At 30.3% G+C, this 21,706-nt stretch overlaps 3 protein-coding genes across 3 annotated transcripts; 2 read left to right on the top strand and 1 right to left on the bottom strand.

Moving 5' to 3' along the window:
- The first annotated feature begins 2,433 nt into the window (after positions 1 to 2,433).
- On the top strand, positions 2,434 to 3,115 carry LOC125820105 (uncharacterized). The gene is made up of 2 exons (XM_049499529.1): positions 2,434 to 2,527; positions 2,807 to 3,115. The coding sequence occupies exons 1-2, from the start codon at positions 2,468 to 2,470 to the stop codon at positions 3,113 to 3,115; spliced, it is 369 nt and encodes a 122-aa protein (XP_049355486.1). The 5' UTR covers positions 2,434 to 2,467.
- Positions 3,116 to 4,844: 1,729 nt separating this feature from the next.
- LOC125820297 (F-box/FBD/LRR-repeat protein At3g26920) lies at positions 4,845 to 6,622 on the top strand. The gene is given in 4 exon segments (XM_049499743.1): positions 4,845 to 4,877; positions 4,975 to 5,016; positions 5,163 to 5,327; positions 6,197 to 6,622. Coding segments are annotated over 4 exon segments (579 nt in total). The 3' UTR covers positions 6,536 to 6,622.
- Positions 6,623 to 9,150: 2,528 nt separating this feature from the next.
- LOC125819860 (probable WRKY transcription factor 12) lies at positions 9,151 to 14,585 on the bottom strand. The gene is made up of 4 exons (XM_049499268.1): positions 14,026 to 14,585; positions 13,806 to 13,879; positions 12,669 to 12,830; positions 9,151 to 9,329 (listed from the first exon to the last, which is right to left on the bottom strand). The coding sequence occupies exons 1-4, from the start codon at positions 14,386 to 14,388 to the stop codon at positions 9,167 to 9,169; spliced, it is 762 nt and encodes a 253-aa protein (XP_049355225.1). The 5' UTR covers positions 14,389 to 14,585; the 3' UTR covers positions 9,151 to 9,166.
- Positions 14,586 to 21,706: the final 7,121 nt, after the last annotated feature.

Here is a 21,706-nt window from a genome sequence, read left to right as displayed (position 1 = left end):
TGTGTTAGAATTTACTCTTTGTGTGCGTGCCATTAGAGTTACCAATTTGTCTTGCAACTTGTGAATCTTTGCAAGTTTTAAAGCTAAACCTGCCCGACAATATACTTAAACTGCCTAATCATTTTGGATTTCGTCAGCTGAAATTGCTCCATCTTGAGGATGTTGAGTTATTGGACAAACATTCCCCAAATTGCTTATTCTCAAAATGTCATCAACTCAAAAGTTTGATCTTACATGAATGTGGTTTAAGAGCTATGACACTACTTTCTATCGCTACCACATCTCTTAGTTCCGTTACTATTATTATGAGGATGAGTATGGCAAATGCGAACTCCCCAATCTCAAATTCTTAAATTATGAAGCTCCAACGCCAAAGGATATAATCATCGAGAATCTGTTTTCAATAGAAGATGTTAGTATCGTGTTTACTAATACACTGAGATATTTGTGCATAAGATGATCAAGGAATTAAGTTTCTTTTACATCAGTTTTGGCACTATGCAATGATTCTATTTTGGTAAAGTTCTCTTCATAAAAGGGGAATACAAATATTTAAAAAGATATACACGTACATTTTTTAAACATAAAGTCTCAAGTCCTTATAAAAATATATTAACAGTCTTAAGTATTTATCGTTAAAAAAATACATTAAGTATTTTCTTAGTTGTTTGGAGGGCTTGTTGATAGCTTTTCAATTAGTCTCTTTATTACTGATAAATTTCTCACTACTTGACTGTAAAAAAAAAAATATAATAAGTTTCTCACTTCTTAGTCATAAGAAAAATTCTCATTTCTATTATTTTTGTTTGTGTAGGGTATGTATAAAGTAGCTAGTAAAGAAAGGCTCTCCCTCGTCTCCTTTTATAAGTTGAAGACCTTAAAACTGTTAAGGAAAGCAACTTGGAAAAAAAAGCCCCTATTGTAAGAGGCTGGTGGAAGGTGTGAGATTCGAATCACTGTCTTAGTCTGCTTCTTGTTCGGATGTATCACCTACTTCATTGGACTAAATGGATGGTAGATGGAATAAGTGCAGAGGAGAGGTGCCGAGATCCTAGCGGGATCTTCCCATCATGATCGACTACGGAATATATACTATTAACCATGTGTTAAGAAATAATATTTATTATAGAATAAATATTTGCTCAATTTTAATAGATCATATATTCGTTTATGGTGCATGTTTACTTATGTAGTAGATGATTTCGTGTGTAGAGTTTTAGCTTATACACATAGGATTAAATCATCGGTTCTTATAAGTATAAAGTTTTTTGTTCACAATCTAGGATGGAAATTGGACATGACATCGGTAAGATTGTAACACAAAATTATATGTAATTTATCTTGATTATGGGAACGGTATAATTTCAACTTCTTGTGCTAGTGCATTTTGTATGTATTGAACAGGACCGAGTAGAGATAGTTGTTTTAGACTAACTTACAAAACATATTATCTAAACTATTAAATGTACTTATATTCTTAATCCTGATATAACTATTATAATCTGTATATATTAATTATCGTTTTGATTTATTAAAAGGTGAGATTCTGAGATGGGTCAATATGTCTGGTAAGTTGGATGATAATAATATATATTGGTGAAATAATAAGTTAGTTGATGGAATCCATGTCTCGTTATAGAGATTGATTGATATGCCTTTTTAAGAAACTTATAAGTTTTTATCGTGTCAAACCTTGCAAGTGGATTTATGAATTCGACACATGAAATAAGTTAAGTAGTGCTCTAAAGGAAATTAATCATTAAGTTAAATTCGTCAGTAATTTAATTTATTGATTAGTATCTGAAATCTTAACATGGGGAATTATGAAATATAAATAGAGGAGTGCAATTACAAATTTCTAGTGGAATGATTTGTAATTAATTATGGTAAGAATAATTCAAATTAATTATTTGGAATTATTTCCATAATAGGAAGCCTTAGTAATTAATTATGTGGTCCCTCCAGTGCCCATATTTAACTATTAACTCAGAACCAATTTCTTAGGGGAAAAAGGAGTAGGAGTGTGTTTTCTTGTTTTTCAAGAAAACTGGGTTTTCTTTCTCCTTTTTGGATTGGGGAAGAAGTCTCTATAAATAGAGATTCTCCTAACCTAGAAAAAGATTGATTAGTTTTCTATTCGATACTTGCCCACCCAAGTATTGAGAGAGTTCGGATGTGAACTTGAGATCACTGTAGAAGACCATAGCCATTGTCTATCTCGTAGATTTGCTTGAAGGTCTATTTATCTTGGAGATTCGCTTGGAGGTATCTACTCACACTTCAAGAAGTATTTATCGAATTAAATTTCAGCAAGTTAATGTGTTCTAACATGATTATGTGTTCTAGTATAAATAATATTGGTTATTTATTATTCATTTAAGCAGAAAGATATTGGTATGCTTCCGTTGTTCATATAGTTTTCCAACAAAAACTGTATGCGAGAGTTGATGGTGATTTTATTCTAGCTATGATATTATTGCTCAAGTATTCTCCTAATCTGGAGGTTCTACAGTTGCTGTCTTATGAGGTAAAGTTCTTCATTTTTTTATCACAAATTTTGTGTACAAATTCCATTTCTTTTTATATTGTAGTCGGAATGACTTGTAAGTTTTGTATGATAAAACTAGACGTTGATTAACGGGGAAGGAATCTTTCAAGAACAGAAGCCGGTGAAATTAGGCTCAAGAACTAATGTCATTTGTAATGTAGGATATGCGTGCTTATGTTGTTGAGCAATTGCTCATAGTTGTTTCAATATAAGTATATCCTGATATGGTTTCTATTCTAACTCTCATCTGTCTGCTAGAATGTACGCTGGTCTAAGAATTGGCAGATGCATGATCTTGATGAAAGCATTGTGTGGTTGGAATCTCATATAAAGTCAATTCATTTGACAAATTTCAAAGGTGTAGAAAACGAGATAAAACTAGTAAAGTTTTTTCTGATGAATGCACGAGTGTTGGAAAAACTGACTATTATCTGGGATGAGTATCCTGATAAATCAGAAGAGGCGTTAGTGGAGGTTTTAAAGTTTCCTACAACTTCTTCACAGGTTGTTTTGACATTTCTCGATGCCAAGCCCCAACCAAGTTCTCGTAAATGGTACGATAGATAATTCAAAATTACTCTACCTAGGAGATGGTTATTTGATTGTTGAATGTACTCTTGAAGATCCAAGCCAGAACCAAACTGTATCATAAATTACATTGTTCCATGGTTTTTATGGAACCACTATAGTTGTTTCATGTTTCATGTTTGGACTGCTATAGAGTAGCTAAGAGGAAGGTCAAGTCTTATTTCTACTGGAAAGTATCAAGCAGGGTGTGGTTAACTTCCTTTACAAGTGCCAAAGTAGCAATTTTAGTGCTTCCTAAACACTGATTTTTTGCAACTATTGATACTGTTTGCTCAGAAATCAATGTGTATTTCATAGAAACACGTCTTCATATCTCCTTTAAACTACATGAAATGCTTGCTATTATTGTGAGTTGTCGAGATCCAATTTTCATCAGCTCAATCTGGCAAGAGTGTTTGTGTTTATGCTTCATACTTGTTCAACATTTCATTCTTAGTCTGAACTCTGAAGCATCCTCAATCGGTGTCTCGAGGCTTATTTGATGTGCATATATACAAGTACTTGTAAAGCTCTGGGGAAATAAATGGGTGACTATAGCTTTTTACCACTTGAATAGAAGAAAATGACTTTCTTAATTTTTTTTAGTTTCAATAAATTATAAAAAAAAAAATCAATTTCAATTCAAACTCTATTTAGATTAATATGTTTTAAATAGTTAGTATAATATTTGAATAATATAAAAAGATTTTTCAAAATAAAAAATCTAACTTACATTTTTGGCTTAAAAGTTCTCATGTTAATCCAAACAAAACAAACTCTAATAATTTTGGGGGAAAACGTTACATTTTCATTCTTTTCATCTTTCCAAAGAAGGAAAACCTTACAACAATGCCCAAGAACTGCCGTTTTCTTCTCTCTCCAACCGTCAGTTCATATAGACCGGGACTGGTGACCTTTGTTGAGTTTTGCTGTCAGGGTGCCATTTCTACCTATCGTATATCTTCGTAACAAGGTAATTTTGTTGGTATTTTCTCATTCAAATCGGATTTTTTAATGGAAGTATCAACCAGAAAACCTAAGATTTCCAGTACCGGTACATGGATTGATAGAATAAGGGCATTGCCAGATGATGTACTTCACAACATCCTTTCATCTCTCTTTATTTTTGATGTGGTTCAGTTGAGTGTGTTATCGAAAAGATGGAGATATGTATGGACTACAATGCCTTACTTGCACTTTGATATTGATCAATTTTATCCACAACGGTATTGTGATTTTGTAATAGCTGGGAGATTTAAAGACTTCATCAATTGGGTATTGATTTCCCAAGGTGACACTAATAAACTTGTTCAGTTTCTTCTCTGTTTTGACAATTTGTTTGATGAGCCAACTATTTTGCGATGGATTAATCATGTGACTACAAAGCGAAATGTACAAGAACTTGTGTTAAAATTTCGTCTTGGTAAGCCACTTGAGTTATCGTATTGTCTTGTAACGAGTTAATCGTTGCAAGTTTTGAAACTACACTTGTCTGGGGATGTACTTACACTGCCTAATTGTGTGGGATTTCGTCAGCTGAAATTGCTTAATCTTGAGCAAGTCCAGTTATCGGATGAGCATTTGATTAGTTGCTTGTTGTCGAAATGTGATTTTCTCAAAACTTTGATCTTAGAAGATTTTACTGTGGGAGATATGACACTACTTGATATTGCTTCCATGTCTCTTATAAACGTTACTTTACGAAATAACATTTCTAAAGTGGAGTGCTATGGCAATTGTGAAATCAGAATTTCTTGCCCGAGTCTCAAAGTGTTAAAATATAATGCTCCAGTGCCAAAGGATATAGTTGTTGAGAATCTCTTTTCAATAGAAGTTGTTCGTATCAACCTTATTGATAGCGGTTCAATCAAAGAAAGAGGCTATGCATGACTTCCATTTCGGTAAAGTCCTCTCTTTACGTGTAAAAGTGAGAAAGAAGTATTAAGGAAATATATAGTCATTTTGACAACTTGTTGATAGCTTTTCAATTAATCTCCTTACGAAGTTATTGAAAATCCCCCTTATTTCTTGTTTTTTGTTGTTTTAGGGTTTGTACGATGTGGCTCGCAGAATAAAACTCTCTCCAGTGTCTTTTGATAAGCTGAAGTCTCTAAAACTGGAAGTGGTAATTCATGAAGAGTCAATGCAAATAATGATACTATTGCTCAAGTATTCTCCTAATTTGGAGGTTCTTAAATTGTGGTCTGATGAGGTAAAGGTCGTCTTTGTTTTCGCTAATTCTTCTGTAGAAAACCCGTTTCTTCTGGATGGTAATTAGTCAGAAGGACTTGTAAGTAAAACTAGACGTTGATTTAACATGAAAGGATTCTTTCAAGATAAGAAGGTAAGAAACTAGGCTTAAAAACTGACATCACTAAATCTTCCAAGGAAAAGTTGACTTATAATTGCAATGTCATTGGAAGAATGCTACATTATAACTCTATTTTCGAGTAATTTGACCCTAATAAGCAAATTCCACTCACAAAAAATGTTAAACATGCCACAATGAGAGGGAGGATCTGCTAATCATCAGTTATAATTTTTAACACACTTTGTAGTTGGCATACTTGTTTACTCATGCCATTTTTTTTTAATCATATTTGCTGAATGAATTTTAATGTTTGAAATAGATTTAATTTGTAAAGTGATGTGGAGAAAGTCTGAGAAGAATTGAGATGATATTACAACTTTAGGGAGCATTAAGTTGATATATGGATGAATTCATTAAATCGACACTGATAGATTCTAAAATCAACTCATTTCAAAGCTAGAACTTAAAGATGTGTTTCCAATGTGTTCATGCACAAAAGATATGGTCTAAAGGGAGCATTAGTTTAATCCTTCTGCATACAAACATAAATCCTGGTGAATGGATAGATCACTGGACATTTAATGCATCAGTAGAACTTTTGGGAAAAGAAAAATCCAAAGAGAAGTAAATGGTCCAAGACATTTTGGAAATGAATCTTGTTTGACATTTCCACTTTTAATCGAGGAATGGTTGCCTACACTGCTGAATGATTAATTATCGTTATTCATTTATTGCTGTTTTGATATAAGAGCTTACTATGCCCGATGAAGTGGTTTCTCTACTGACTCTCGACCGTCTGCGAGAGTGTGAATTGGCAGCTGCTTGATCTTGATGAAAGCATTGTGTGCTTGGAATCCCATCTAAAGTCAATTCATTTGACTGGTTTCAAAGGTGAAGAAAACGAGATAGAACTAGTGAAGTTTTTCCTGAAGAATGCACGAGTATTGGAAAAACTGATGATTTTCTGGGAAATGGACATGGATAAGTCAGAAGAATCATCAGAGGAAGTTTTGAACTTTCATAGAACTTCTTCACATGTTGTTCTGATGTTTCTTGATGCCAAGCCCAAGCAAAGATCTCGTAAGTGGTACAATAGATATTCAAAATGACTCGACCTAGGAGAGGATTATTCGATTGTTGGATGTACTCTTATTGAGATTTCTCTTAAAGATTCAAGTTTGAACCAGACTATAAACAATTTCATGGGCTGTGATGTTTATGAAACTTCAATTGTGGTTTTCCGTTCCATGTTTGAACTGCTATAGAGTAACTAGGAAGGTCATGTCTTTTTCCTATGGGCAAGTATCAAGCAGGATACCAAAATTCAGGTATTGTTTTGCTTCGACACTCTTAAAGATCCCCTGCTTTGCAAGGTCACTTTGCTGAAGTCTTTAAAACTGTTCGTGGCTATATGTGGATGACTATTTAATGCAAGTTATGATATTATTGCTCAAGCATTCTCCTAATCTGGGGGTTCTTAAATCATGGTCTGATTAGGTAATGCTGCTCATCATTCTTTTTGGTAATTCTGTATATATTCCGTTTCTTTTATATGGTAGTTGGTGTTGCTAGTTTTGTTAAAGTATAGACTGATTTACGCAAAAGGATTCTTTGGATGACAGAAGGTGGTGAAATTAGGCTCGAAAACTGACATAACTACAACTTTTCAAGGGAAAGTTGACATATGTATGAGCTGTGGTATATATCTAACTTTAAAGTTCAATCCAGTCTTGCATTTCTAACTGAATTTGCTTGAAATCTCTGATAGACAATTGTAATTTCGTCCAAGTCATGTGTAACCCCAGTTGGGGTGACACAGTACAGTAGTGATAATGTTGGTCATTAGTTGCCACCTTAGTGTAAGGTCAATGCATAAAAAGACATTGACAATATCTAGCTAACGTGCAACTCCAACTATTATCCACTTTAGCCATATCACAACTCACAAGTTTGTATTATTTTCAAAAAGAGAAGAATTTTGGAGGAAGAGATATACATAAATTTTATCCCTATTGGATTTCAAGATTAAACTATGAGACATTGGAGATGGGATTTTCAAAATTCGACTATGAAACATTGGATTAAAGCGAAGAAATCCAGAATATTTCATGCACCCATTAAATAAAAATGTATCAAAACTATCTTGTTTAAACCAAACATGTGTTTTATATTATACATCAAACATTTCAATTCAGTCCCATAACCAAATATCTACTAATAAAAGTATATGTGCTAAATAATCTTATCATCATTTAATTTCTATATTACAATTTCAAGATAATTTGTTCGACAAAAAAAAATAAAAAATACTTTGTGTGGTTTATAAAGTTCTTCATTTAACTTCAACTACTTAGCAGCAAATACAAAGTGTTTCTTCTTTCATATCAATAAATTGGCGTGTTTAATTAGGATTGGTGAAACTCCCAAAACAAGTTATGGAATGAAGATAATGTCTTTTCAAGTAACAATAAAAAAATAGATATATTTGTTTTTATCTCTACTATGGCCAATACAAGAAATCGATTGATTTATGACATTTCAACTTAACCAAAAGTATTTTATTTTACCTAGAATAAGTTACTTTGAAACCAAATTTCCCTCACATTCACAGAATATTGTACTCTAACATAATCATTTTTGAACTTGACTTTAGACTATAAATTACTATACTATGTTTTCGTGATGTCTAAGAAATGAATCTCCAACTTCATATTCTTAGTACTTTTTTTCCGCACCCCACTCATCAGGAAGATCAATAATATTTTCACATGTCCTTCCAGGTGACTAGAACCCTCAACCCATCTATTAATGTTGAAGGATCAAACACTAAAACAAGCCTCAGTATATATGATGTCACTCATAATATATGCTAAACTAAGCTCTACTTAAACTGAATAGAAGAATCAAATAATAAACTAGTATTAGAAGAGACTAGGGTCCCAGTTAATTAAGTACATAAAAAGATTACTGCTATAATGAAGGGTGTACTTACCTGTAAACGTTACTAATTAATTACACCATAAACGTACATGCTAATAAATCACGAATCGAATATAAATAGTACATTAGTACTAGACTCTCACATAATATATATATATATATATATATATATATATAAATTGTTTTCTCCCTTGTCCTATCTTACGTTATCACGACTTTAGTAATGACCAAATGTGAATATAATCTTTTGGTATGAGGGATAAGAATAAATAGTCATGGGATAAAAATTTGGTATCTAGTTTGGTTGTCATAGTAATGGGATAAGTTATCCCATATACATAGTGGGATAAGTTATCCCAGGATAACTATCCCGAATAATTAATCCTTGGATAACTTGTTCCCAATTAAACGAACTAACCCTCCCTCATGGGTAGAGACATGAATCATGATCAATTTACTTAAAAGGTTTCAACTTTAATATAAATAAAAGAAAAACAATAGACGAGAAAAATCCACTATTCATCATCAATATAAATAAATCATGGTCTTGACTACAAAATTATATCGAGCTAGCTAGCCATACATAAATAAAGGGAAAAAACTCGACATAACGAATATAAAATCCACCATAGCAACATGCAGCTAGCTCACAATATATATATGATTCGTTGTGACATTGTTATTGTTGTTCCTTATAAAACTATATAATATAATAATTATCAATAATATATATGGGTAGCTAGGTACGTGCTATATACAGAATATTGGTGGATGTAATAATAATAATAATAATATTAATTCTAGAAAGAGGTGAAACAATCATGATCAGAAGAGTTAGAATCATCACAAGGAGAATGGTTATGTCTACCTTCATACGTAGTTATTACCATACGACAATCTTCTGATAATCTTTCAACTCTCTTCTTCACTCTACAATTACTATGCGTACATCGATAGTAACTCCTGCAATAACAATAAGAAAATGAGATTATAAGTAATTTTCTTATTTATTTTAGTATATTTGGGAAATATTTACGTATATTTATATTTAATCTGACCACACACAATACTATAAGAAAAGTGTGAGGTGGATGAAAAACACTATCAGCTACTTTGCACCACCAATAACCAATGATTTAGATTATTTACTTCCTTCCATTTTTATCGACGATCATGCTTTAGTTTATATCCTCTATTTCATATTATTTGACCTTTGTATTAAAATTAAGATTTTCAATTTACTTACTTACCCTTGAGAAATGTCAAATGCATGCTTGCACTCCACGTTAATCTCCAGGGGTATACATATGCATTTTCAATTCAATTCAGTCGCAATACTCTCTTTATTTCATTTGACATTTATATTAAAACATAATACATTTTTTACTTGTTCATTTTAATAAATTAAGAGAGTTTTATTACTTTTTTCGTACTATTTTAATATTAAATAACTATATAAAATAGTAGTAGTAGTCAAATTTTGAGCTTAGTTTCATTGTGCCATTAATAAAGTTAATTTAATAAAATACATTTCCAATAAAAGATTTCGTAAGAGCTGTGTCAAGTCAATATATATGAACCAAATAAAATGAAACACTCAAAGTACTATTTTCATCCATTAATTAATTGAAGTATGTGACCATTTAAGTTATTTAAAAAAAATATTTTTATTATTTAATTATATTCTCGACTTAATCAATTTCTTATTGAACTATGCTAATTATGATCGGCACAGGGACTTTACAGTAAATTACACCCCTGATAGTCTTTCATACTCCAATTATGTGATTGGTTCAGCTCATATTGACAAATTTAAAAAATACTTAGCACAATTTCAATTCATCATAAATATCTTAAGTAACTAAGAAGTGAGATGCAATACATTCTTGGATAAATTGATGATTTTTTTCTCTCTTTTTTTTTAATTTCTAAAATATAAGCAAAAGGTTTCAATCGTTCCAGGTCATTTGGTTGGGAAACAAGTTATCCCGAGATTAATTATCCTGGAATAAGTTATTCCATCATATATATGTGATAACTTATCTCATCACTAAGGTATAAATGGTGAGATAAATAATATAAGAATTACCTAATACCTCCAAAACACAGATTAAAATAATACTACATTTTATTATAGAATTATTATACCAACACCTCACACCAAACGACTCTTTCAACTTTCAGTCTATTTGTTGTAGGAGCCATTAGACAATATTCACGCAAAGATTAGTGTAACATACATCTCTTGAAAAGCAACCATATTTAGAATTACTAAATACTCTCTCCGTTTCTATTTAGTTAGCCTATATTATATAAATAGAAAACGATTGAAGAATTAATAAGGATATATTAATTAAATTATACTACTAATTGATTTTTTCTTAAATATTATACAAAACTGTATCCTGACAACTAAATTATACTACTAGTAATGCACTTTAACGACTTAAGTTATTTATAAGATGGTAATGCACCTCAACATGATATCGATAAACATATGTCACTGTCATCCATTATCAATATATATAAATGGTCCATTACCAAATCTATTACTTAACATTTCTCAGGCTATACAAATATATAGGAAATATTATTTTGAATTTAAGGTAATTATTAGAACTAGGAAAATAAGAGAAAATACTGGAAGCAAATAAAGCCAAAGTAGAAAAATACAAAGCAAAAGGGAATTGGAGCAGAAAAAAAGAAGTATTCATCAATGGTTAGAGGAGAATTGAAGATATATTAGATGGTCCACAGGCTACTGTCAACAGGGTCTATCCCACTTCTAGATATGGAGTAGAAGTAATAATACCAATTTATACAATTTCTTGTACTTCCCAAAACTATTTGAAAGCACACTTTATATATCACTTTCACCATTTTTAATTTTAAATTGTAGGTCCAATATAATGTCCCGTGAATCGGAGTTATAATTTTAATTTTTAGATTACGAATTTTAGAATAAATAGTTCAAAGACAAGAAGGATTGCACATGTGGTAGATATTTGCCATTTTTAATTTTAAAATTATGGGTTTAAATCACCAAAAGAATAAGCATGTGTGATCTTCTAGGGAGGGTTTAAAAAAAATAAAAAAAAAAAAAAAAAAAACCAACATTTCAAGTACCGCTCCTTTCATCTCAAGTCATTTGTCGCACCTTCTGAAAATAGTTTTCTCAAATAATTTGTTATTATAGAAATTCAATGCATAATTAATTATATTTTTGTCATTTTGTTATTATAGTTATTATTTTTAAAGACTATAAACAACTCAATTATATGATGATATTATGATTTGAGGAGAAGAGACTAATATCAAGTTAGTTCTAAATTTAAGTTATCCCATTTAATTAAATATTAATATAAATATACTATTTGAAGAAAAACTACCCTAAATTTAATTGATCTGGACTTCTATCTCGTGATCCCAAATTTTGTGCAACACGATTTGAGAGAAATTGATGTGTAAAACGATATTTTCACAAATAATTATTAAATGGATAGAAGGAATTAAAGACATAATTCTCTTACTTTCTAGAAGTTCTGTCTATTTCAAAGTTCCTCTCATTTTGATTTAATTAGTTTAATTCATTTTTAAAATGAGTTAATATGCTGTTTAGATTGATTTATGAGAATTTTTTTTTATTTATTTATTTAATTTTTTTTTATAGTCATAACATTAGGAGAAAAGCTTAGTAGATACTCAATAACAAATTATAGCAAAACTACTTTGAATTTAAAATTTAGTAAAAATCAAAGGGATTAAATTATGAATCGACTTTTAAATTATTTCATCCAAATAATATCAAATGGGTCAATAACTTACCCATTTATTAATTAAATCAATTTAGAAGATGAATTAGTACTCCTAAAGTTGTTTCGGATAAATGTACTTACATCGTTACATTCAACAATCACATATATTGCTAACAGTAACACACTCTCTTTTTTTTTCTTTTGTAACGAGGCATATTAAGTATTTATATTATTTCTTTTTATAACTAAAACAACATTTATACTTCTTTTGTCTCAATTTATATGATAGTTCAAATTTTAATGTTTTTGAAAAATCATTAACATATTTTGTAACTATATAAGAAATACAATATATCGCAGTTGCCAAAATTAAGTTTTAAAAAAGAAGAATGAATCACAGTAAAAACAAATAAAATCGCTTGACTCACGAAATTCTAACTATATCATATAAAGATATAAGGAGTACTTTGTAAGATAAATTTAATCAACTCCTATAAGGAAAAACATGAGAAACTAGTAGTAATTGATTATTATTATTATTAGGTACCTGGGATGAAGGCTATTCTTGACAACTTTCTGACCATATTTTCTCCATTTATATCCATCATCAAGAACATCAATGTCACTCCTTGTTTGGAAACAAAATCTTGGTTCTCTTAGCTTTCTTCTTATCTTCACTTTTCCTTTGTCTGAAGATGAATTCTTCCACCTACATATTTTAGAAATGAAATAATGTAATTGCTTGCTAGTAAAATAATAACTTGATGAGCTCATGACAACAATAAAAATGTATATATACTTGTGCTAGCAAATAAATTAAAAAAGTCTTATCATATGTGAGTTGAATTTTATCATGATGTGGGTACAAATATATTTATAGTTGAGCATTATAATATGTATAGTGGATCTATCTAGCACTTGTCCTTCTCAAAATGCACAACACCACATATTATTTAGTACAAACCATAGTATTTATATACACACTTTGAAATAGTGTCATTATTAAAGAGCAAGAGAGACATTTCAAGAAAACATGATAGCAAAAATCTATCTGCATGAATGCCTTGCTAGATCTCTTTTCAGGTTTTAATGTAAATCATGAAGAAGCTTCTAGAGAGGTAGTACTAATAAATAGTGGAGTTGAAAATAAAGTAAAGACTTTTTTTTCCTTCAAGTCTTTGTCTGAAACTCCTTAGTCTGATTAATTTTGATACGCGTGGTGAAAAGTTCAAAGTCTGACCAACTCCAATTCACCTTGTTTAATTAAATCGCACTATAAAAATGCTCTATATTAGGAAGAGCAATTCATTCCCAAGACTCTGCACTCTAATTAAGAGTGAGAAAATCTTTGTCTCCGATCTAATTTCTCAGATTTTGATGGAATGAATTAAGCACAAAATAGTGAGGTTAATAACCCTTTTCTTAAATTTTAAAAAAAAGAATTGAAGAAGAAGAAGTATGCATGAATAGTTGTGAGAAGGGTAAATAGATCATGATCTCCATCCCTCCTTTCTTCAGTTTCCCCTTTTGTTAAAACCAAGATAAATCAAATGTTAGATTAAATTAAGATATTTCACTTCTATATTATATTATATAAAATAACAAGCCGCAATTCATAGCGCGAGAATCGATGTAACATTTTGAAAATAAATTAGTAGGAGTAAATGTTATAGAGAAATAATACCATGAATTGTTACCCTCACTGGCATTACCGCTGCAATTTTCGTCATTTATACCCTTGGGATCTAGTGCTTCCACCTATATGTAAAATTAAACAAAAAGAAGAAATTATTACAAAGAATAATTTGAGAAACCCTAAAAGAGATCCCAATATATTTTTTGTGATGGTTGTTATCTTTCACCAGCACAAATCTACGATAAAGTTGTAAATCATCCGAATTTACCTGTTCGTTGTTGTTCCAAGAAGGTCTATTGACAAGTAATTCATTGTGGCTAAACCCTAGACCACCACCACCACCACCAACGTTATTGGACGCGCCAGCCGCAGCAGCGTTTGTATTGATGGCGGCGGATGGCGTAACACTTACGCTGGCGGCGGCGGCGGCGGCGGCGGCGGCAGCAGCAGCTTGAAGAGACTGAGAAGATTGTGATGAAGGAGCTAAGAAGCTCAAGTTTTGATCTGCAAAGTGTATAAATCCCAATTCATGATGAACATTATTTGGTGCTGCTACTGAGGATGATGATGAAAAAGATACTTGTAAATTGTAATTGTTTAACTGATTTCTTTCTTCACTACCCCTTTCCATTAATTCCTCTCACTTTTTTTTTCCTAATAATATTCCAAAGTACTTTTGTTGTTGATGCTTCTTTTCAACAATTTCTTTCTTTGCTACTTCTTCTTCTTCTTCTTCTTGTTGATGATGTTGTGATGGTGAATTAATTATTGAGGGATGTATTTTGTGAATTGCATGTATTCGTACTCCGTGTGGGGTTTCATTTTCAAGTAGAATGATGTTTTTTCTTTCACCAACATATATATTGGAAATATATATATCTGGTCAACTGGTAAACGCTACTCTCTCCGTCTCATTTTATATGTCATTTCTTTCTATAAATAATTGGTCCATAATACTTGTCATTTTATAAAATCAATGCATAAATTACCATATTCTTCCTTTTCTACCCTTGTGAGTTATTAGCCTTGAAAATATACATTTGACCAACTTAGAAAAGCGAAGTAAATGATTCATGTTCATTGGTTAAATTAATTAATCAAAATAAACTAATTCATATTCATTAATTGAAAACTTGAGTTCCAAAGAATTTAAATAAGGGTAGAAGGGTAAAGTTACATCATTTCTAAATGCAAATACAAATTAAAAAGGTGACATATAAAATGAGACGGAGGAAGTATAAGGAATGTAGATCAAATATTAAATTAATATATATTGTAATATTCTTTAATTAATTTGACATGGAGTTTTAAGAAAAAGAATTTCTGAAATTTATGGTTTAAAACAAGCCAGAAATAATTGTGCATCAGTGTAATGTGTTTGGTATGAAGGAACAATTTTACATGAAAAATGTTTTCTTAAAAAACAAGTTGATTTAGTGTTTTGTAAGTAAAAAAATATTATCCCAAAAACATTTATATGTAATCTAGCAAAATACTATAGAGGGAAAAGGATGTAGGGAGTGGGGCCTCAAGGGTGAAGGGTGGTGCAATGGTCAAGGGGTAGGGAGTTGGGAGCATGGGTGGATGGGGAGCATATAACAAACATAGAATATCATTTATACAACTTTTTTTTTTTTTTGATAAACTATAAAACTTTTTTTTCGTACTTCCATTAAGAAAGTCATTTTCATGATTTTTAAGGAATTTAATTTTCTAAAGAAAAGATTTTTCAAAAAATTTGTCCAACCAGACATATAAAAATAAGAAAATAATTTGTAAAAAATGTTTTCTTACATACCAAACAGACATTAAATTATCTCATTAGGTTAAAATGAACATTTAAGTTAAATTGTTACTAAGTATAAAAATATATACTATATTTTGAGACCAACTAAAAAAGAAAGTACATGAGGTAAATTAAGACAAAGAAAATAGTAATACAATAATTGAGTTCACAAATTAAATTTCTATAGATGTTTAATTAATGAATTGTTTTAATACGTATCTTGTTTGTGTTATATATGTATGCTCCAATATCCAATTCTGGGCATGCCTCTTAATGAGTAAAAATACTCATGTTCAATTTTTAATATCAAGACAATAGATGTATAATATTTGCCAATAGATATGTCTCACTTAATCATCATTGAGGAATATATATTCACAGTTTTTCTAAATTATTTAGTCATGATAAATTATTATGATTTGATATAATTATCAAATGCGGAAAAATATATATAATTAAAATTTATTTGCAGAAAATCATACTGCAAAAAAACAAAACGGCTAATCATATTATTCTACAATAATTAAATGATAATTGTTGTAAGAATATATATTAATTAAATAATTTACATGGTAGGGTCCGTGTCGAAACCCCGCCACCCCAAAACTCATTTAATATAAAAGAAATTTGCTATGCTTAAACATACACTATATCATCTATTTATTGGATTGTTTTACCACAAGACGTATATAAAAATGCGATCTTGAAATTAAATTAAAAACTCTAAACTTTCATACGAGTCAATTTGTTTTAAGGAAGTAAAATTATCTCAAATACAATTTGAATTTGACTGATCCTAGATTTTATAGAAGTATTAGTATTTAGAGCCATGTGTAATCATAAATGATAAAGAAAATTGATAAGTTGAACCATATTGTTTGGCTCTCGGTGGAGTTTGATAACAACAATTACTTTAAGACTAAGTATATTTTAAAATAATCATTGTTATTGACTTATTATCCACTAAACGGTTTGTTAAGCAATAAAACTGGAGTTTAAGTTATAAGAAACTTTATAACCACGAATTGTTTCAGTACATCCTTGACAATTGCGACAAAAATATTTATTTGCCCAATTTCAAGTTGTGACAAAAAATTTTTTTCTCATTTTGGTGTTACGGTGAAACATTATCATATTTATCTTATTTGTTTTCTTGTCTTCGATACATAAGTAGAAAAATATCATTTTAAAAATAATTATATGTAATTTAGTCAAACACAATGAAGATGGGGGATAACGTGTGGGAGTGATGGAGATGAGACTATATATGGCGGTGCATGGAGTCAGGGTAGGATGTGTTCGAGAGGATAGATAAGATATAATTAGTATAGAATGTCACTAATGCAATAACCTGTAATCTCTAATTTCTCTAAAGAAGATAGATATGTTGAAACGGGTGCTAGCTTGAAAATCGTTGCAAAATATATATATATATATATATATATATAAATACTATTCACTATTATTGTTTAACGTCAAGCTTAGCTGGACCACTATGGTTCTTAGAAATGGATATAAATTCCCTAATCATTTTCTTAAGAGGAAAAAACAAGATGCATGGTAGCTACTAGCTACATATATTCAAAACTTCACTGTAATAGTGTGCATCAATATTATGAGTTGATAAAAATAATAAAATATGATTTAGCTAGCTAGGATCGAATTATGATCGCATGGGCGGTTGCGCTTGCTTGTACTAGCAGTTGCACCTGTCCTTTGATGCTTTTCATGGGGGCACTAATATTTTTTTATTTTTTTTCCAATTTTTCAAGATAAATATACATATATATACATGATTTTTTCTGAAGTTAACAGGTGCACGTACATCTCACATATACATGTAGGTCTGCTCTTGTTATAAAGAGATATTATTATACTAATATAATATGAAAATTAGTTTAATAGAAAAATTGATTGTTATTATAAAGAACGGTTGTTTAGAGGATGTGATTGTATCAATACTCAAAAGTATAAATACATATATATTATTTTCATTATTTTAAAGTGACTTTTTTCTTAACAAGTTCAATATTGCCCCGAACTTTTTTTCGTATATTTGAAGCAAATAATGTTTTTATTTTGACCTAATTATATTGAAAGTTAGAAATTGAAAACTCATGTTTAACTATATATATCATATACCTAATTAAGTCACAACTCCTATTAGGGTGTTTGGCTTAATCAGACATTTGTCTGTATACTACACAACTTTTGTATAACAATTATAACGTCGATGACTAATAGACTCTTCTTTTAATTTGCTCTTTCTTTATTGACTTTTGATTAGGATAGGTCCATAAGGAATATTGTACAAAATGAAAAAAGGTGAGGTTGCAATCTTAAGATAACCTCGTCTATAAGATTTCAAAAAAAAAAGTAAGAGAAAAATAAACTTTCCTTTGAAAAAATAACAAGGAAAATGAAGTAAGAGAAAAAAAATAAACTTTCCTTTGAAAAGAATAACAATTAACAGGAAAACAATAGCATCTAGTCGAAGGTAGGTCAATTGATTTTATAACCGGAGAAAATGGTCAAATGCCCCCTCAACGTATATCCGGATTTCCAACTACACACTTAAACTTTACGGGAGTCCTATCACCCCCTGTACTATTTAAAACTGAAATAATTACCTCCCTGAATGCTTAGCTGGCATAGTGAGTGTATTTCACTCTGTTTGGGAGAGTGAGTATCAAAATCTATTATTAAAACTTTATTTTTAATATCTCTTTTCAATAAATATATGTATTTTTAATTATTTATTTTTCTTATTTGTTTTCTTTCTTCTCCATCTAAACAAATCTCTCAATCTTTCACCACCTCTAAGTCTTGCTGCCACCACCATCTTCACCGGATTCACTATTGTTGATTTCAAACAAATTTTCAAATTCATATAAATCTCTTGCAAAACCAATCAACCTAAATCAATTGAGATAAATTTACATATATTTATATCACCCCAAGATACTTTAGATCTGATTTTAGAAAAATCAATATGGGTTTACTTTAAATCCGATTGGACCAACCGAAAAAAAATATTTTTTTACTAATAGATCCTTTAATTATCAATATCAAATCTCAATCAATCAACTATATCTCAAATATTATCGCTATTAATCTTGTTAATCCATCAACTGTCGTAGAATCAGTCTCTTCCTCTTTGAAATTGTCATCACTATAGATGATGATGTGGAAGACATCGTAGGCTCCTCCTCTTCATCTTTCTTGAGAGGATTGCTTATCTTCGATGACCACCATTAATGACAATATTCCGTCATATTCGTCTTCTCTTCCCCCCTTCACTTTTTTTTAATTTGATTTTTAGGTTTCAAATGAGCAAAACCCGAATATCTCACCTTTCTTCCTTAAAGACCCAATTTCATGGACTTATGGTGTTCTAGTGATGGTGAAAATATTTTGGGTGTTTGAAGGGATGGGTAAGAATATCGAAGAAAAGGGTAAACAAATATAAAAATTGAAAAAATAATAATTTGATGACCTGTCAAACGCGTGAAACTCACATGCCACCATAGATCTGGTTATGGCTTTTTAATGGTATAATTATTTCATTTTTAAACAGTTCGGGGGGGGGGGGGGGGGGGGGAGAGGGAGGGTGATAGGACTCCCGTAAAGTTTAAGTGTGTAGTTGAAAATCCGGTTATACGTGAGGGGGCATTTGACCATTTTCTCTTTATAACCCTTTATAAATTTATCTTTAATTTTATTTTATTTTTTAATTCAAAATTTTTATTTTTCTTCATAAGGAATCGAAAAATAACAGTACTAAAGAGATATTTGTTAAGTCATTTTCTTCTCTTTAAAATTGTAAAAAATAAAAACAAAAACATAAAAATATGTTATTCTCTCAAATAAATTTTTGAGCAGAGACAAAAAAACACAAAGTCATTCTTTCTATTTGTTCTAATTTTGGTGGACAGAGTTACCTAGTATCCGTTGATAGTAGCAGGTAGCAAGTGGCAAGTATCCCATGAAATTAATCGAGGTGCGCTAAAACTTAACCCATACACCACGATCACATAAAAAAATAAAAAACTTATAACCTGTCCCTTATTCTCTTGCTCATTTTAGAAATCTCACTTCTCTTGAAAGTTTTTCTTTTATATTTAATTTCTTAATCTTGTTTAAATCAATCTACCAATAGAGCACCGTCACAACTACTCATGTTGATTTCTATAGAGTATCGACAGGTTGATCAATTTTATCAATACATCTACATCTACACCTATATCTACAATAATGTAATATCTAATGATTGATAATATTTGAGATCATATATTTTCTTAAAAGAAATTATTACGTTGGGGGATGGGGGAGGTACTCCGACTCAAATTACTAGTCGGATTTTTTTATTTACACCCCCCCCCCCCCCCTCTTAAAAATATTAATTTGAAGGGATGTTTCATTAATTATTTTATCCTTATTTATGTTTTAATATATAATTTCTCTTCATTAAATATTATTTAATTTATATGTTATAATTGAAATGTTTAATTATAGTCTTCACGAACAATTACTACAGAAGATAAAACGAAAAAAATATAGTTAATTTTTCTGAAACTTGTAAAATAACAAGTATTTTGAGACATGTGTTTTTAATTAGTAAGGTTGACAGGTACATGGAGTATAAGTTTTACTTTGGGGGTTTGGGGGGGTGGGTGGGTTTGTCAGTACGAAGAAAAATGTTTTCCATTGAAAAAAATTTCTTGAAAAATTAATTTCAGGAAAATAAGTGGTTTTATACTTATTTCCTTATGTTCGGTATGTAAATAGAAAAAGTTCTATTCTTATCGTATTTATATATATAATCTAGACAGATACTATAGAGGTGGTGGTGAAGATGAGGTATACTGATGGAGGGTGGAAGGACAATGAACGTGGAATGTCATTTCTCCAACTTATTTTCTCTATTTTTACTAGGGAGGTCATTTTCCTCAATGTTAAGAAACTTGTTTCTCTAAAGAAAATATTTTAATTTTTTTTTACCAACTGAACATAAAATTGAAACAAAGGTATAAATTGATTTAACATCTAGTGGAATTTTGAACATGTTGTATTATGAGAGTAATGATTACTAATGATCTAATTAGTCATAATTTTCTTCTTTGAAGAATTAATCTACCTTCTCATCAGATGGAACATCTGGATTTTTGCTTTGTTTATTTGTGGAAATTATCAAATAATCAAAGATGAAAAAGGAAGACTTGAGTCTTGAAGTGATAAAGCAAAAATGAATATTTAACAAATTTGTGAAATCTATAAACTATAGGCAATAAATTTCATCAATTAAAGAAGCAAATCAAACAAAATTTTACCACAGCTAATAATTTGAGATACAAGGAGAATGAATTCGTTTTATTTATACATATTCAGTTGATTTTTTAACACAAAATATAAATACATGATTTCGATCAAAACTCTAAGACTATATCGAACTTACCTATTTTAACCTCTCCACACCCCACACCCCACAAAGTCCCACCCAAATTGTGACATGACCCTAAACTTTATTTTGGTGCCTTGTGCTTCCAGGTGCAAATGGTTTTAGGCGTGAAATTTAATATGATATATTCCATCTCCATGATTGGATATTGTTGTCTCCTTTCTAACAAATACCCTGCCTATCTGGTTGGTTCATATGAAAAGTTTGTTACATAATTTATATCTTAATATCAAACATCATTACACAAATCAAATATACCAAATAAAATTTACTTGTGTTGCCTAATTTTATCAATGGTCGGTAATGCAAAGTTAAAAAGTCGTTGTGGATCATTTTTCTTCAATTACTTCTTATTCTTATAATGCGAAAAATAAAAGTTCATCACTAGTTAGGAAGAATATTTTTTTCCATATATTGAATTGTTCCGCGCACATAAAACTTGCTGATTTGCATAACTGCGATAGGTGTAGATTTAAATTGAGTAAATTTTAGGTTAAGCAAACATAAAATTTATATTTGTGTGTTATAGCTATAGTTTGTATAATTGCGCTCAATAGCAAACTTTATGTTTGCTATGGAGCATCAGATTTGTATAAATCGCTGGCAGCCTCTCGATTCAATTGTATATATGTAACTACTGTGTATATGTATCAATGAATTTTATGCAATTAAATCGAAATAAAACATTTATATATCAAATCTTTC

The sequence above is a fragment of the Solanum verrucosum genome, unplaced genomic scaffold, assembly GCF_900185275.1.
Source record: "Solanum verrucosum unplaced genomic scaffold, falcon-dt-bn FXZP01000020.1, whole genome shotgun sequence".
In the NCBI taxonomy this organism is placed as follows: Eukaryota; Viridiplantae; Streptophyta; class Magnoliopsida; order Solanales; family Solanaceae; genus Solanum; species Solanum verrucosum.
This window is presented reverse-complemented; position numbering and strand designations above follow the sequence as displayed.

Excerpts from the sequence above, each read along its gene's own strand:
- LOC125820105 (XM_049499529.1), top strand. The coding sequence starts at position 2,468 with ATGATATTATTGCTCAAGTATTCTCCTAATCTGGAGGTTCTACAGTTG. Across the intron at positions 2,528-2,806 it reads TACAGTTGCTGTCTTATGAG|AATGTACGCTGGTCTAAGAA; the intron begins GTAAAGTTCTTC and ends TCTGTCTGCTAG.
- LOC125819860 (XM_049499268.1), bottom strand. The coding sequence starts at position 14,388 with ATGGAAAGGGGTAGTGAAGAAAGAAATCAGTTAAACAATTACAATTTA. Across the intron at positions 13,880-14,025 it reads CTTGGAACAACAACGAACAG|GTGGAAGCACTAGATCCCAA; the intron begins GTAAATTCGGAT and ends TTTTACATATAG. Across the intron at positions 12,831-13,805 it reads AGTGAGGGTAACAATTCATG|GTGGAAGAATTCATCTTCAG; the intron begins GTATTATTTCTC and ends TAAAATATGTAG.